General features: G+C 34.7%; 1 protein-coding gene across 1 annotated transcript in view; it reads left to right on the top strand.

The window, feature by feature from the left end:
• LOC131165518 (alpha-galactosidase 3) overlaps positions 1-7,705 on the top strand; it is a 29,420-nt gene extending 21,715 nt beyond the window's left edge. The window contains exons 12-15 of the mRNA XM_058123407.1: positions 1,448-1,538; positions 5,584-5,642; positions 6,364-6,504; positions 7,289-7,705. Coding sequence (XP_057979390.1) covers positions 1,448-1,538; positions 5,584-5,642; positions 6,364-6,504; positions 7,289-7,399 — 402 coding nt within the window. The 3' untranslated portion in view covers positions 7,400-7,705. The remainder of the gene's footprint in view (positions 1-1,447; positions 1,539-5,583; positions 5,643-6,363; positions 6,505-7,288) is intronic.
• The last annotated feature ends 10,890 nt before the right edge of the window (positions 7,706-18,595 follow it).

Genomic DNA, 18,595 nt, shown 5'->3' with positions numbered 1-18,595 from the left:
TAGAGGACTGAACTTTTGGATGATTCTTGAGAAGAAGGCTGTCAACTTTGCAACCAGTTGTCTGCTCCAGAACTGAAATAGATTTGCTAAACGCTACTTCCAGTGTCAAAGAAGAAATCAAGATAAAAAAATGAGAAATTATCTGAAAAATAATATTAATCTGGCTTGTTCATATTTTTTTCTTACCTGTTACTTTGTTATGTTGTTATTTATAAAGCTTTGCTTGAAATTACAAAATCTAGATGTTAACTTGGTAAATTATTAGATTAAGCAGCTTTCTATTAGGTGCATTGGTCAGTTTTGTACACTTGCACTTGTGGGCATCCGTTCAGCTCTCAGGCCTCAGCTTGAAGGAGTGAGCATCTTTCATTCATTCTAAGCCTGGCAAAGGGGGAAAATATGAAATATATATTTTTTATGACTTAGAGGAGGTAAATTTTAGTGAATTTGAGGAGTTGAAGCTAATGACAGTTTAAATGGGTTAGGCAAGGTGACTGATTCAAAATTTTTCATAGTTTGGTTTCTGGTAGGAGGAGAAATATGCTTACGAAATTGGAATTGAGGGGAGGAGAGGTTACTACTGATCCTTCTTTGATCACTGAGATTGCTGATTTTATTTTGCTAAATTTGTTTATCAAGGAGGATATTTGTAGGCCTATGTTTGAGAGGTCGGAGCAAGTCCTATTTGTAGTGATCAGATGAGGTAGTTGGAACGACCGGTCTTTTGAGTAAATTGAGGTCAAGGCAGTTGTGTTTAAGATGGATGGAGGTAAATTGAAGATAAAACTCTCTCAAAAGTTCTCCAAATCTTTGATACAGTCAACCTACACCTTTGGCTCTCCTCTCTGGAAGGGCTCCATGTCATACTATCAATGGGCCTTGGATAAGGAATTCAAGACATGCACAAGTGGGATTAGAGCTGGTTCAATTTGGACCCCTGTGGTAGTGCACATGTTCTTGCAGATGTTGACTTCGTGGAAGAGGAGTGTTGGATCTTGCAAATGCTAATCCCATAGATGAATTAAATCCCATGGTATCGGCCCCTTCCCATGGTCAACAATGGGAATAATATCCTCCCTGTTTTTATTGGGGGCCTGCGCATGGAGGCAATGGAGTCCCACAGCTTCATCAGCTCGGCCCAGGTGGATTCAACGTACCATTCCTTAGCACCAGCATACTTTTGAACTTATCAATTGTATTGAATCCCTTCTTTGTGAGGGTTCTTCTCATTATATAGCAACGTTTGAGCTAATTACATGGCAGTTACAACTATAATACAAGAATCATGCATAAATAGATAGGCTAATCATAGGCTTATTATGGCTTGATATAATCTGACTGACATTACTCGCAATATGTCCTTAATAACCGTCTATATCCTCTTTTTTTTACCATATTCTAATTTTACTTCTTCATGGTCTAAAAACTTGTGAACTTGAATGTGCAGGCTCCTCTTTTGATTGGTTGTGATGTGAGAAACGTGACTGCAGAAACTATGGAGATTTTAAGCAATAAGGAGGTTATTGCTGTAAATCAAGGTTAAATTTTCTCTTCTCTCTCCCCATGAATCTTCTTCTTCTTATAATAATTATAATAATAATTTTTCATTTTTTTGCGGAAAAGTGTCATAAGTTTTTGACTCCTGAATTCATACCAATAATGGCGACCAAGTAATCATCCTCCACTCAAACATTTTGCAAGCCAGTGGCTGCAGTGTCTTTTAGCTTTAGCTTTTTGTTGTATCCACATTTTTCACTTTAATAGCCACTAAAAGGATTGGAGAAGGTTGATATGATGTTGCCTTCATATTTACTAGTACTCCTAGTGTCCCAGTACCTGATTTTCATCCTCCTCATAGAACATATCCTGGAATTTAACTCCACCTCCTTTTAGGAGGGCGAAGCCCTCTTACAATTATTGCGAACCATGAAAACAAACTGAGAGCCAATCAGAAAGACGAATGCTTAGTAGGACATCAACAGACTCCTGTGATTGAGGTGCAGAGAAAGATAACTAAGATGATTATATCCCAAACTTTTTATATTGGATTCAAAACCAGGCATTCCTTTCTAATCAAATAACCAACTTTACCAAACTTTACGGGTTTTCTCCAAAACCTCATAAAATAATTTCTGAATATAGGAAATCTCCAATGAAACCACTAAGGTAATACAGCCATTGAGAGGCCAATAAATATTTCCCACAAAGAGAACAGAAAACAAGGCTGTCCAAAAAAAATGTTCGTCAATTTGCCGTATTTTTTGACATAGTGCACATCTCTATTTTTGCAATATGTTGTAATTCTTTTTTCCAATGCTGCTTGTGATGCACTTAATGTCCTAATATTTTCACACACAGCCGGTCCTGAGCTCGGGTAAAGGAGAATGATTGTGTTAGGTAGCTGACAGCCAGCGTAAAATTTGTTAAATCACTATGACATGAATCCTTACCGAAAATTTATTGAGGCGTCCCTTGCGCACTTGTACCACCCGGGTGTAGCGAAAAGTTAGTGAGGGTGGGCCAGGTCGTCTCTCCGAAGCTACGTGCCGTGTCGGTGCCCGAGTATGGTGTCATATATGCGAGGGTTGCTACATCACTCTGGATGTGGGCAGGTAAAGAAGTTTGTTCAGGAGATTAGGATTAGATTAGCAACTTGGAATATAGGGACACTAACGGGTAAAAACATGAAAATTGTGGACACAATAATTAGAAAAAAAATTAATATAATTAGCCTTCAAGAAACTAAGTGGGTGGGGGAGAAAGCTAAAGAGATTGATAAATCAAGATTTAAACTTTGGTACACTAGAAAAGAAAAACATAAGAATGGGGTAGGGATTATTATAAATAAAAACTTAATAGATAGCGTTGTAGATGTAAATAGAGTAGAAGATAGAATTATAAAAATCAAGATGGTCTTAGGCTAAGAGTAATAAATATCATTAGTGCTTATGCTCCTCAAGCAAGTTTAGCAGAAAATCTAAAGAGACAATTTTGGGAAGATATGGATAGTATTCTACAAGGAATATCAGGGATTGAGAAAATATTCATAAGAGGAGATCTGAATGGACATGTTGGAAAGGATAATAAAAGTCATGAGAGGATACTTGGAGGATATGGATATGAAGACAAAAATGAGTCTAGGGAGATGATCTTAGACTTCGCTATGTCATATGATTTTATTACAATGAATACTTGCTTTAAGAAGAGAGAAGAACACTTAATAACATTTAAATGTGGACAAAATAAAAGTTAAATAGATTTTTTCTTAACTAGGAGGGTAGATTGTTTATTATGTAAGGATTGTAAAGTTATTCCAGGTGAAAGCTTAAGCGCACAACATAGAGTCTTAGTGTTATTAGATATATGTATTAAAAAAATGGAAGAAAAAAGATAAAATAAACTAGTATAAGAGAACTAGGTAGTGGAACCTAAAAGGAGAAAATATAATAAAATTTAAAGATAAAATGATCAAAATGGTGATTGGACTATAGATGATGAGATAGATACAAATACTCTTTAGAGTAGGACTCTATTAAAAAGATAGCAAAAAAAATTTTAGGTGAATTAAGAGAAATATTCTCGAGTAGCAAAGAAAGTTGGTGGTGAGATAAAGATGTCCAAAAAGTTGTAAAGGCAAAAAGAATGTGGTATAAAACGTGGCAAAAATGTAGAAACATGAATAACTTTGAAAAGTATAAAGAGGCGAAAAAAAATATAAAAAAGGTTGTTAGTGAAGCTAAACATAGTTTATTTAGTAATTTGTATGATAGATTAGATACAAAAGAAGGGGAAAGAAATGTATTTAAACTTGCTAGAGTTAGAGAAAGAAAGAGTAAGACTTAGATGATGTAAAATGTTAAAAAAAATGAGGATGATATTGTCTTGGTTAAGGAAGAAGACATTAAAAAAAGATGGCGAAGTTACTTTAGTAAGCTGTTTAATTAAAACCAAATAGAAGACTTAAACTTGGAATTGGTAAATGAGGAAAAGACTAAAAATATGAGATTTATTGGCAAAATTAGAGTTAACAAAGTTAAGCTTGCACTAAAAAAAATGAAAAATGAAAAAGTTAAAGGACCGGATAACATTCCAATTGAAGTTTGGAAATGCTTAGGTGATAATGGAATTATATGATTAATTAATTTATTTAACACAATTATAAAAACTAAGAAAATTCCAGATAAATGGAGGAAAAATACTTTAATACCTATATACAACAATAAAGGACATATTCAAAATTGTAACTATGGGAAAGGGTTGTTGAACAAAGATTAAAGTTAGAAACAAAGGTATCAGAAAATCAATTTGGTTTTATGCCAAGGAGATCTACTACAAAAGTTATAAACTTGTTGAGAAGATTAATGGAAAAGTCTAGGGAAAAGAAGAGACACTTGCATATGGTATTTATTGACGTATAGAAAATATAAGATAGGGTACCTAGGAAAGTTCTATGGTAGGTTTTTTAAAAAAAATGTGTATGTAGTAGGTATACTGATATCATTAAGAATATGTACGATGGAGTAATGACTAGTGCAAGGACTATAGATGGAGAGATTAGAGAATTTCCAATCACCGTAGGTGTACATCAAGGATATGCTTTGAGCCCTTATCTTTTTGCTTTATTGATGGATCAACTAACTAAGAGTATCCTAAATGAGGTTCCATGGTGTATGTTGTTTGCAGATGATATTGTATTGATTGATGAAATTAGGGGCCAAGTAGAGGCTAAGTTAGAATTATAGAGAGAAGTTTTGGAATCTAGAGGCTTTAGGACAAGTAGAAATAAGACAGAATATATGAAATGTAATTTCAGTAATAGTAGGAGGAATATTGAAGACAAAGTTAAACTTGATGATGAAAAAATAAATTACACTTGTAGATTTCAATACCTTGGATCCATTATGCAAGTTGAAGGAGAAATTGAAGAGGATGTAATGCATAGAGTGAAAGCAGGTTTGTAAAATGGATAAGTGCTTCAAGTGTGCTTTGTGATCGTAGAATATCCTTAAAATTAAAGGAGAAGTTTTATAGGATGACTATAAGATTAGCTATGCTAAATGGATTAGAATGTTGGGCGACAAAGAAACAAAATATCTAAAAAGTAAAAGTTGCCGAGAGGAGAATGCTTAGATGGATGAGTGGTATAATACTGAAAGATAAATTAAGAAATGAACACATTCGCGGTAAGTTAGGTGTAGCTCCTATAGAAGATAAGATAAGGGAGGAAAGACTCAGATGGTTTAGACACTTGCAACGTTGGCCACCTAGTGCGCTAATGAAGAAGAGTGAGTGAGTTACTGTGAGGGGCAGTAGAAGAGGTAGGGGTAGACTTAAAATAACTTGGAATGAGATAGTAAGGATTTAATAATCCCAAATTTGTCAAAAGAAATGGTTTGATTGCATGAATTGACGAAAAATGATTCATATTGACGACCCCACCTAGTGGGACTTAAGGCTTGATTTTGTTGTTATTGTTGTCGTCGTACTTTTTTCCTTGGCATATCCTACTCGGGAAACTAAATCATAATGAATTATTTTATTCATCATCTAATTTTTTAAAATATTTTTATATTTTTTGTGCAGATCCTCTTGGGGTCCAGGGAAGGAAAGTTCATGTTTCAGGAAAAGATGACTGCCGCCAGGTCTTTGTTTCACACCTTAGCATCTTCAAAACAAGTTATGTGAAACAAGCATTTCTTAGGAGAATTAAAATTTCCCATCGAATTATATTTCCCCTGTCAAAGCATGGACGCTAATCCTTCAAGGATGGTTTTAATTGCATTATTTTTTATTAAATTCTTATTCAGAACAAAATTTGTTGAACATGTGAAGAGATGGAGGTACATTCGTTTCATCAAAAATGAAAAAAGGGGGGGTGGGGGGGCCGGGGTTGACTGCCTTGAAATTGCTTAGGAACCTAGAACCCAAGTTTTCTAGATTCCAAACGTTGGAAAGTTAGTGAAGGAGGAGAGGAGAGGAGAGGAGGAGAAGAAGGGAAAAGAGAAAAAAACTGGTCAGTATTTTCCTGGAGTCTACGGGCAGCTCTAGGTCTGCCCTCTATATTATTAATAATATTTATGTCAAGACAATAATACCCCCATTAACACAATCTAAATATTAAAATGACAGATTCTCTTCTAACAATAATAATTATGTGGCTTATTTAATTGGGCAGAACAATTTTTTCGTTTGGTAGAACTGTAGTAATTATGTGCATTCAACATAGATTAATGGGAAGTACTAAATCATCTTGTTTGATTATTGCTCAAATACTTGATTGGGAAGGTTTCTTGAGACTGGTATATATCTGATAGGCTCACTGCCTTTATGTCTACTTACAACGGATATGAAATTCTGTGTTAGGTTTGGGCGGGTCCTTTATCTGGTCATCGTTTAGCTGTTGCTCTCTGGAATAGATGTTCAAAAGCTGTGACCATTACTGCTGGATGGGAATCACTTGGCCTTGAATCCACAATGAGTGTCTCTGTTAGAGATCTGTGGAAGGTAAGGAAATCCACCCGCAATGTCTCCTCTACAAAGTCTTTAAATAGGTGCATTTTTAGGATGAGCTTTGACCCCATGATAGGAATAATACTCTTTAACCTGAAAGCCACAGGTTAAAGTCACAAAACAGCCTCTCTAAATGTGTAGGCGAGGCTGCACCCATCAATGATCAAATCATTAGTAGTCACTAATATGGTGTGGATGTCTTATTCAGTGGGTGCTACATCTTTTTCTTCAACGTTTGAAGTTAAGAATTTCAGCCTCAGCTACATGATAGACCCGTCCATGCACTGATTTAAACTTAAAAACTTCTCCTGTTCTTCCCTAAGTGGTATAAGGTGCCCACCATGTGCGGTAAAACTTGGGGCATATGTTCCTATACAGAATCATTCATCTATTCCGGTTGGAGGCTTCAAATTCTCTCTCCTATTTCATTTTGTTTAAAGAAAATAATATAAGAGATTATACTTCATTCATCACACTTCAAATTTTAAATTCATGCCTCCTATATCCTCTCTTTAGTCAGTTGAATTTTAGTTAGTCTTGTTTATATCAGGCTGGCCTTGCCAAGCTTCAAGTTGGTTGGTCATTCCTGGGTTTGGGACAACATTGCAGTATCAAGTGTGGCTGACGTTTTTATTTTCCCTTTAATGAATTGTAGAAAGTTTTGTGATACATATTGTGTAAGGTTTCTGAGCTAACGCATATGGGCCTTCTTAAGTTTGTGTTTGACATTTTGAACTTTGTTTTGTGCTTATTTTGTTCTCTTTTTAACTCATGGCAGCATAAAGATGTTTCTGAAGATGTAACCGCATCATTTAGTGCCCAAGTCGATTCCCATGCTTGCGAGATGTATATTTTCACGCTGCAGATTACATTCCACTCTGAGATTTAGTTTGTACTATGTCTGGGCTCAGAAGCGGATGGGATGGCGCTATATATACACTCAGTTGGAATCCCTTCAACAGCGGGTTCAGCTCCATATTTGGTAAAAAGAGAAGAAGAGCGCAACATGTGTTATTTTGATGTGCTGGGTGCTGTTATATAGTGTCTATATTGTGGTTCTCTGAATTACCTTTTTTTTTTTTGGGGTAATATTTGTTACTGAACGGCAATTTGTGCTCGACAGCCTTTTATTTAATAAAGTCACCTAGCATGGTAAATCCTGATGAAAAAAAAAAATATTAGAGCTTTTGAAGTATGTTTCCTCCTCCATGTTCCTTCCTAGTCAATTACTTGAAGTAGTTTTGGATATTGTTAAACTTAAAGAAACAACTCTTTGGGGACGCCATTTTAAGCAACTGTTTATTTGTTGTGCCAAAACGATATAGTTTAAAAAGAATCAAAAATAGAATTATATGGAGTTACGGCTTAATCTATAGAGTTTTTTCTCAGTTTATTATTAATTTATAATAATATATTAAATAATATTTTGTCTGGGGAAAATTATTTTCAGAATGACGCTTACGATACTCTGACGCATACGATACTCTCGCTATTGGTTCAACGAGATTTACCACGTGTCAAGATCAGCTTATTTACCAGGCAAATCTGGATCAAGCAGCGAGATTAGCTTGTTACACGTTAACACTCGATTGAGCTATCATTTAAATCTTGCTTGGTCTAGCTAGATTTAAACACCAAACAGCAAGATTTAGCGTGCATTCAAAATTTTTTTTTTTTATTAATAATCATTAGTAATTTATTTTTAAAAATTTTTTTAATTGTAATTTGTAACAATGATTGTTTCAATTTTTTATGTTCTCTTTTTTTATTTATTCATAATTATAATTATAAAAAAAAGTTCAATTTTTGGAGCGAAGAATCATTTATTAATTTAAATTTTCACATAAAATAAAATAAATTTTTTTATTTAATTAAAAATATTATTTTTATCATAAATTAATATAACAGTCATACGTTATATACTAATAACAAGATTATTTTTAATTAAAAAGGGAAATCTTTATTTAGTAGAAAATATTTAATATTAATTAAAAATAATTATTATTGAAATTGTTTACTAAAAATCTTAATAATTCTAATATAAATTATATTTAAAACTAATAATAACACTTATTTAAATATAATCAAACGCTAAAAGTGAGTTTGGTTGGTTGGTGTTAACTTGTAATCACGATATTCCTCCGCCAAAAGTGAGGATTTATTAATAAATAAATGGAGGTACCGCCCTCTTTTACCAAAATAAATAAATAAATAAATAAATATAATCAAATGCCACTTATAATTTTTAGGGTTTCTTCAATCCAACACTTATTATCAATACTCATTAAATTCAATACTTCTACATGAGCATTCCAGACGATTATTTAGTTTATGTTATCTAAAGAGTTGCATTTAGATTGAAGACGATATTTGAAATTTTAGTATACAATACTCTTGAGGTTGAAAATAATTTTCGAATGAGGAGTTGGGGTAGTTGAAGAAGGGAAAAGTAAATTTACAGTTAGAAAAACCTTATAACTCCTTATAATTAAATTAAACGCACTCAACACTGAATCTCAAAAAAGTATTTGTATACTATGCCAAGGTTCTTTGTAAGGCACAAAAGGAATTCCAAGTCATTTATTTATTTTTCTTGATTGTAGTAGATTATACAATTTGTGCAAGAAGAATTCGTGGTACTTATTTGGCGTCACCGCTATGAATTCATGCAAGCATTATTTACACGTAAAGCAGGTTTGTAAAGCGGAGAAGGGCTTCAAGTGTGCTTTGTGATCGTAGAATATCCTTAAATTTAAAGGAAAAGTTTTATAGGATGACTATAAGATTAGTTATGTTATATGGATTAGAATGTTGGGCGATAAAGAAACAAAATATTCAAAAAGTAAAAGTTGCCAAGTGGAGAATGCTTAGATATATGAGTGGTACAACACTGAAAGATAAATTTTGAAATGGACACATTTGCGGTAAGTTAGGTGTAGTTCCTATAGAAGATAAGATAAGGGAGGAAAGACTCAGATGATTTAGACACTTGCAACGTAGGCCACTTAGTGCGTTGATGAGGAAGAATGAATTAGTTACTGTAGAAGAGGTAGGGGTAGACTTAAAATAACTTTGAATGAGATAGTAAGGATTTAATAATCCTGAATTTGTTAAAAGAAATGGTCTGATTGCATGAATTGACGGAAAAGCATTATTAAATTCATGTAAGCATTATTTCTAAAACGCGAGCCTGTAATAGTAGGAGACAACAAATGGATGGATTATTTTGCTTTAATATATTTTGCTTTGGTTGATCTTTAATCAAGTACAATGACTAACCTTCAATAGGAATGAGCCACATAGCAGTCATTATATGCTTTATTACACGAAAAGGCTCCAATCTCACTATCTCAGCTTGAGTGCCAAGAATTTAGAAAGATGTGTGGCCGTACCATCCTTGCAGCCTCACTTTCTTCTTTCATAACTGTCGTTTCCTTTTTCTTCTTCTTCTTCTTTCTTCTGAAGATATAATTAATTAATAGCTAGAGTGTACTAGTGAAAATCATCAGCAGTAGCTTTGATCAGAGCATTTTCTAGGTGCTTGATCCGTCTTGTTCAGGTAATTAAACGTCGACTTTGATCTTATTTTATTTGTCGTTTTTAGCATTTATATATATATGCTTCTCTTCTCCTAATTGTTTAGAAAAGCTGAAAGCTCCAACCTACCTTCAGACTATACACCTTGGAGACTATTTAATCCTAATTCAGTCACTGTGTCATCGTTGGATGTTGTGGTTTAGTGGTTATCGTGTTAAGCAATATCACTTTTCCTTCTTTTTCACCTCAATCTTTCATTTAAACCTTAAGAGGTTTAAATTACAAAAGAGATCTTTACCAAGCATAGGGATTATAATGCTGCACATGTCATATGATACCTAAAACCCCAATGGGACCTTTGTGCAGGGTGCTATGTAACTTTCGATTGATAGATCAGGGGAATTAAGGAAGCTAGCTAGTTGTCATCATATTAGTATGAAGAGCAAGTTGTTGCATCTTGCTTGATATTTCAAATTAACTTTAGGTTGACTATGAACAAATTTCTTTTTAAATTACTTAGATTTAACCCAAAATCAAAAGATTTTGAAGAAATATTTGAAAGTTTTGACCTATAGAGCAAATGGTGAAAATTCATTTGATCAAATTTTGTTTGTACATCTCTGTCCCCAAATAGAATTCATTGGATATTTGAACAGTAGGATGTAACTCCTCTTTTGTTAGGCAATTTTGTATTATGGGTTTGGCTCGATCTCCTCCATCTATTATTTTTTATCATCATAATTAAGAAGTCCAAAATCATCATTTTCTTCAAAGGTGTTGATTATGAGATATGGCAGCTGGGAAATTAGAAGAACTTCTTATTTCCCAGTGATGAGCTTACTGAGGCACTGGTCATTTCTCCACGAAGGTCGAGCACAGAACATTCATGGACCTCCTCATCAACCTCATCCACAAATCATGCATCATCAATCCTACAAAAACTACTCACTCCTCCACTAGCCGTCATCCCGCAGTCCCCTAGCTAAAGCACAGTTACAATTAGCACCCCTCCTGCTCCTACTCCCACCATCATTACTAGTGTTCATGCAATGTTTTAGCAAAACCCTTTACCACTCGCTTCAAATTCACCAGCTAGCTCTCCAAACTTTGACGACTCCTTGAAAAGATCTGATGATGACCGGTTAAGTCCGTTCAAGAGGGCTGTTGATTCAAACTGTAGTTTCCAGCATAGCCTACCGGTAATTACTTCTTCCAAGTTGGACTTGGGGAACTGGAGCAAGGATCTCGCCTATGATGCAGACGCTCAAGTTGTGGAGGAATTGGTGCAAGTTAATCCACAACTAGTCCAAAAACTTAACCAGGGGAGAAGGAGAAGAAATATAACTAATTCGTCAAGGCAGATAGAAGAGAAAGAAGAAGACAAAGAAGAAGAGAAGATGAGCAAAGAAGTAAAAGAAAAATGGATGAAGCACTATAGCGCCCATCACACTATAGCGCCCATCACATGATACTTCTGGTAGGGGAAGGAGATTTCTCATTCTCTGCTAGTTTGGCTCTGGCTTTTGGCTCCGCTACTAACATGGTCGCTGCTTCTCTTGATTCTATAGGTGAGTGAGTAAAAACTTCATATATTTCTCCGATATGATGATCTGTTAGCCCTTCTGCCTTGCCATGCCATGAGGTGTATGTGTGTGTGTGTGTGTGTGTGTGTATGTTGTATAGTGACCAGTTGTTTGCTGGTTGATTCAGAGTCTTTGAGAAGACATTATAAGGATGCATTGGGCAACATCCGCAAATTAAGAAGCAGGGGTTGCAGAGTAATGCACGGGGTTGATGCCACTCAAATGGCAAACAATAATAGGCTGCTGTTTAAAGGCAAGCAGAAGTTCGACCGAATCATCTATAATCATCTATATTTTAAGATTTGAACCTAAAATATACATTTGATTGAAAACTAAAATAAACATAATGATACTACAAAAACTACATAAAAGGCATATTCCAAAATAAAATAGATAATTCCCTTGGACATCTTCTAAAATTATTGTGAAGCAAGTGATATTACTTAATTAGATAAATAAGAATATAAAACTTAAAAAATTAATTTAGATTTGAAATTATCGACCTAGAATTACCAAATAAAATGATAATTATTAAAATTTTAGGTAGCAAGTCATAATTTAAAAATTAAAATAAAAAATTTATTAATACTCCTATAAGAAGAAATCATCTATTGACATTTTTCACAAAATAAAAAATAATGAAAGATGTACATTCATTTTTAAAATTTTAATATATATAATCATATGTAAATATATATGTTTGTACACTCCGTGTAGTAAGTGTAGCTACCAGCCAACTATTAATATATTATATAATACTTTGTTTGGGAAAAAATTTCCTTAGTATTACTATAGTGACCCGAAGGAAATATGAACAGAAGGAAGTCGTAAACTTCGTTGACGACATCACATTTTGGGAGAATATAATAATTCAAGGAATTGCCGGGACTCGTCAATGAATACAGGGTTTCGTCGACGAATAGATGAGGAAATTCGTCGATGAATACAGGGCTTCGTCGACGAGAAAATACCGAGCGAAGGTTTTGGGCTGCTTTGAATTTTGTCGACGAATACAGGGGTTCGTCGACGAATTTAATGAAGGATTCGTCGACGAAATGACGTGTCTCGTTGACGAATCTGGCCCTATAAATAGCTAAAAATCATATTTTTATTCACTTTTAACGCTTCTCTCTCTCTCTCTCTACGTCTCTCTCTCTCTCTCTCTCTCTCTCTACGTCTCTCTCTCTCTCCCTTTTCTCTTCGATTTCGACACCGAAAATAGCCGGATTGACGATCTGAAGCCTCCACGATGCTCCTGGCGAAGTTCTCTGCAAGTCTGCCCGAGCGGATCGTTGGGAAAACGAAGTTGGATTTCATCCCAAATTTAGGGTAAGACCTTTTAGCCTATTTTTGGCCTTATGATAGTTATAAGAAATGATGTAGGCGATGAAATACTGATATTATGTTCTGAAAAATATTATTTTCAGGATGTTTTGTAGGAGGCCCTGCGGGTGTTAGGCTAGTGAACCATAGGGGCTTTCCAGTAGTCAGGTAAGGAAAATATGCTATGCTAGGTATTTTTCAATTATTATACAGTTTATTAAATGATGAAAATTATGTAATAAAGTATCGTGTGGCTTGTGAATATGAATATAGTATGAAAATATGTTTTACGATATTTCAGTATTCTGATTTTACGATGTTTTAGTACCATGATTTTATGAATCTTAGTACCATGCTTATATGAATATCAATATTATGATTATGCAGTTTCAGTGTTATGATTATACAATTCTTAGTATTACGACGTATGAATTACAGTACAGTTTATGCAGCATCATGGTTATTACGATTATTTCAGAATCATGGTAAATCAGATAAGTGTATATAGAAATATATTATATAGTATCAGACCTTGTTGGACTATGCAACTACAGAGCACGGTACCGTTGCTACAGATATTATGTTACTTTATGAGTGCAACCACCTATTTAGATAATACGTGGTAAGGTCGATCACCTAAGCCCTTGAAGAGGATAGGCTCCTCATCCAGATATGGGTTGAGGTGGGCAGATCGACTGATGGAGTATAGTGATTTAACCTGTCCCTATATCATATAAATCATCACAAATACAGTACAATGGATGAGGGTCCGACCTTGTGGGGTTCCCAGACACCCTAAACACATCCACCCACAATCATATATGCAGCGGAAAAAGTCATTCTATATCAACATATGCAGTACCATACCAGAATCTATATAAGAGCAGAACATGGCTCTAACAAAACGTACAAACTGGGTGCCCAAATACAACCCAAAATGGCAACCCAACAAAACTACAGTCCTAGCACTTACCCAAGCGCTAACGCAGTACACCGGCCATTATGCTCCCTACACCAGGACGCTAATTCCAGTTACTCGAAGAACCTGTAAAAAATATACGTACAGCAGGGGTGAGACACCTCTCAGTAAGGAAGAACACATGTTATATCGGTGTGTGGCATTTGGGTGTTATCATGATGCAACATACACGCAGTTAAATGCAAATCTAGTACTAATTTACACAGTGCATACACGCACACACAACACATGATCAACAATCCTGGTGTTATCACACCCTTCGGCTCGAAGCCGGTTCGGCATTCTGGTGTTAGCCTGACAAACCTGTGAAGCACGGTGCCACCGGCGCATGGCTAGTTCCCGACTCCCATGGCATCGTACTGGCGCTAATTGGTGGATCCACACCCTTCGGCTTGATCTGCCAGGATAGGCTCACGCCCTCGGATATAGAGTCGGACACTCTTGCCTACGTGGCAGGCGATAAACACACGCCCTCGGATATAGAGCCGATCACTCTCAGTCCCTAGAATCGTGGTCCCATCAGCAATTCCGCATATCACACACACATGCATGCTCATATAATCAAACAAACCACACTCATTTGGTTCTGAATCATGGTTTTCCAAACAAATACAGTTTAAACAAAGTCAAGGCACGACTATCCCAATATCACAGTATAAATCACACAAATACTCGGCTTTCAACAAAACTTGGGATTCAGCCAGTCGCCCCCCTTTTTCCCAAAATTGCAATAATGAAAAACCCATAGTTTTCCCCCCGTTAGATTCTCCCAAATGAGTAGCCAAAACATACACAGGACCATAGACCACAGTTCCACTGAGTTCGATTTCGAAAAGAACCAATGTAAACACAGTTCCCCTTACCTTAACCCCGTATAACAAAACCCGAACTCCAAGGCTCCTAAACAGCGAACCGAGTTCCAAAACCTACAAATCACAGTTCAGAATATATTCACAAAATCATCCTCTACAAAACCACCAGATCAGAAATGAAAATTGAGCCTTACCTCGATTTTCCGCCAAAACCCGAAAATCTTCGAAACGAGATTTCGATCCATAGAAGTTGTAGAGAATCCTTCCACGATCCTCGTGGTAACTTCCGTTTCCCGATTCTAGCAACGATCGGTGAAGAAATCTAGAGAGAGAGAGAGAGAGAGAGAGAGAGAGAGAGAGAGAGTTTAGAGAGAAAGAGAGAGTTTAGAGAGAGAGAGAGAGATGAAATTGAGTTTACTTAATGAAGAAGTAATAGAAATTTTCTTTTATAGCCCTTTGACCCGGCCCAATTTCGTCAACGAAATGGTACCTTCGTCGACAAATCTTTCACTAAATTCATCAACAAATAGGTGGCCTTGTCGACGAAGTCTGATATTTCCATTTTCCCAGACTTCTCGGCTTCTCCTCATCGACGAGTCTCTGTATTTCGTCGATGAGAAAAGCACACACTTCGTCGACGAAATCTGGCTTTGTCAACGAAGCTTGTTAAATTCTAATTTTGCCCCTCTCTTAATATTTAAACCCAGTTATCACGGTTAGGGTTCTTACATAGTACGAAAATTTGTTTTGCGATATTTCAGTATTATGATTTTACGATATTTCAGTATTTTGATTTTACGATGTTTCAATATCATGATTTTATGAATCTCAGTATCATGATGATACAAATATCAGTATTATGATTATGTAATTTCATAATAAAGTTTTTGTTTTTGTTTCTTGTGTCCATAAGTCATGAGCTTACTTTATCGAAATAATATTTAATTTACCCGAATTATATGCAAAATTTTATAATTTTAATTCCTAGTTGTACCAAAAGTTAAAGGAGTGTATAAATTGTAATTCTTTAACTAAATTCTTTATAACTATTTTTTTGTGTGTATTTAACTATAACAGTTTGTTCTTTTAAAGAAACATAATATTAATTATTTGAAAAGTATTTATTAGATTATTAATTAATTTTTATTATCTATCTTTTAAAAGTTGGATTATTATTCATTTGAACGATATTGATAGTTTACAATTAACTTTTTTTTATTAAAATTCATGGTAATTTTTTTGTATCAATTTTTTCTTTCAATACCAAATACACATACACAATACCAATTATTAATGGAGTGAACTAGATACTCCTATGACATCCAAGTTTTTTTTTTTTACAAAGAAATAATTCTTTTGAATGGGGATTTGAACCAAATTGCTTATTTCATCACCCTCGAATGAAAAAGTTCGACTCCTAAGATTATATTTGCACGGATTCACTATGTAGAGATGGGGGTTTCGAAAAATTTTGATACCGTAGTTCTCTTTTTCTCTTCTCCTCTCACTAAGCAACATTGTCCGTCAAGCCAAAAGTCACAGAGAGAAATTAAAGAAAAATAAACATAATTACATCAAAAGCTAGCCTAGAAATGTTTACATCTAAAGTTATGTAGAAATGTATTAACAATCCAACAAATAACAGCACTACTAAATTACAAAACTGTAACATCATGTTTAGTACATTAAAATGGAATAGATTGAGAGTGGAATGAAATAAAAAAATTATGTTCAATTTATAAAATAGTGAAGTTGGAACCCATTTTATTTTTATCTACCATAGCATAGGTGGAGGAGGAAGAAGTATAAAGAGGAGAACCTTCAAGTTGAGATTAACGGAGATAAAGATATGTTAAAGGAGAAGAAAAGATGAATGAGAGAGGAGGGGCAGGGGAGAGAGAGATGCCATGCTAAAGGAAGAGATGAAAAGTGTTTTCTTTAGGTGCATAGGTGTTAAATAAGTGGAGCGTTGCATGCTATAATTCAAATGATAGGACAATGCTACACTTGGGCTTTTATATAGTAGTTTCCATGGAAATGCTCAATAGGTGAAGGGCATATGATTAAATTCTGAAGGCTCTTCAAGAAAAGCTAAAACGTGTTTTTGTAGTAGTGATGTGCCAATAAAAGGGCATGTGTCTGTACATAGGTTAAAAAGAAAAAACAACATATATGATAATAAAATAGAAAATAAATATAGTTTTATAATATAGTATTGATATAAATATCTTAAAATGGTATCAAATTAAGCTATGAGGCTAGAGTGACTTCAAGGTACGACCACTAACAACACTACTACTAGTCGCATTTCTTCTATAGACCTCTACTAAACAAATCTTAGGACATGTTTGATGGAATGATGGAAAAGGAATAAGAATGAAATGTAAGAGGTCAGATTAGGATCATTTGACTTTAGATATTTTCATTCCCATTTTATCATGCAAGTAAATGCAGCTTCGAGATTAAAATTAAATTTGTTGTGGGACATAAAAGAGGAGACTCTTTATGTTGTGGGTGTGATACAAAATCAGCTGGTCTCTCCCCCCGTCTTGGCTGGCAAAGGCTGAGTTGTAAGCTACTATAAGACCCTTGAGTAGCTTGACATTGCCAAGGCATATGATGTGAAAAAACCATGTGCCAAGGCAATAACTAGAGATGGCCTAGCATAGGTTGTCTTGACAATTATTGATCGGTTAAACTATGTTGTTTTAGGGTGAGTGCATGGTAGAGAAGTTGCCTACTTGACATGGTGACATGGTTGGAGCCAATTTCTTTGACAAGGTTGCTTATGGTAGTTGGTTTTGATTAACATGGTTGGATGCAATTAATATTGTCAAACTGTTAACTTGGTTACATTAAGTGTTTTAATAACATTTGCTGTTGTTGGGGCATAAATAAGTCATGATTCATGGAAACGATGCTAGATATGAGCGTTGACGTATGGGGAGTATGCAGTGTCAATGTCAATTGCTCTTAGGTTGACATGTTGACCAGAGTAGGTAGTGGTAGTTACTTGATATGGTTGGCATATAGGCTTGGTTAGTGAATAAATTCATGGGCGGACACATGACCAATTTTTTAGCCATATACTTGTAAGCAAGCATAACTTGTTTAGCCTTGTTGACAATTGTTGGTTACGTCCATCCAGTTAGGATTGTCAACTTTAGACTCTTGGTAGTTGGGGTGCCAGCTCCGTACCAAATTACTCTATTGGTTACAAGAGACATGGGATGGAGTAGTTATGTGTTTTTTCCTACTCATGTTAAGAGTATATTTTCTTGTCTTTATTGGAGGTGTTCTGTAGTGGTTGTTGTCTTGTGAATGTTTAATTGAATTGCTATACACTTGCAAGAATTAACCAAAATTGTGTGTGATGTTGGCTTAACCAAGTGTCACTTGGTGCCACACTGTCAGGTTTGTATGTTGTGGAGTAAAACGCTATGACAGTTACCCACCTGCACAATTGGTAAAGGCAAACAGAAAACTCCAACCCATCCTTCATTTGATGGATGCATGACTACATGATTGATAAAATGCAAAAACATTCCAGTAGAGAAAAATATAAATTTTTCTATTTTTTGTTTTTTAAAAATTATAAAATTTTAGCTCATTTTTTTTAGTTTGCCAAAATTCCTATTAAAAAGTTTAAAAAAAAAAGTTTGTTTAAATGTTCAATTTTTTATTTTTTATTTCTAAATTTTAAAATAATTACAAAAAATAATATTTTTAAATATTATAAAAATTATATAAAATAATGTTTGAAATCATAGATTTTAAGGATTTATTTTAGACTTATGTGCAAAGAAAATCCATACATAATCCACAATTAAAGTCCAAGATTCAAGTTCCAT

This window comes from Malania oleifera, chromosome 10, assembly GCF_029873635.1.
Source record: "Malania oleifera isolate guangnan ecotype guangnan chromosome 10, ASM2987363v1, whole genome shotgun sequence".
In the NCBI taxonomy this organism is placed as follows: Eukaryota; Viridiplantae; Streptophyta; class Magnoliopsida; order Santalales; family Ximeniaceae; genus Malania; species Malania oleifera.
This window is presented reverse-complemented; position numbering and strand designations above follow the sequence as displayed.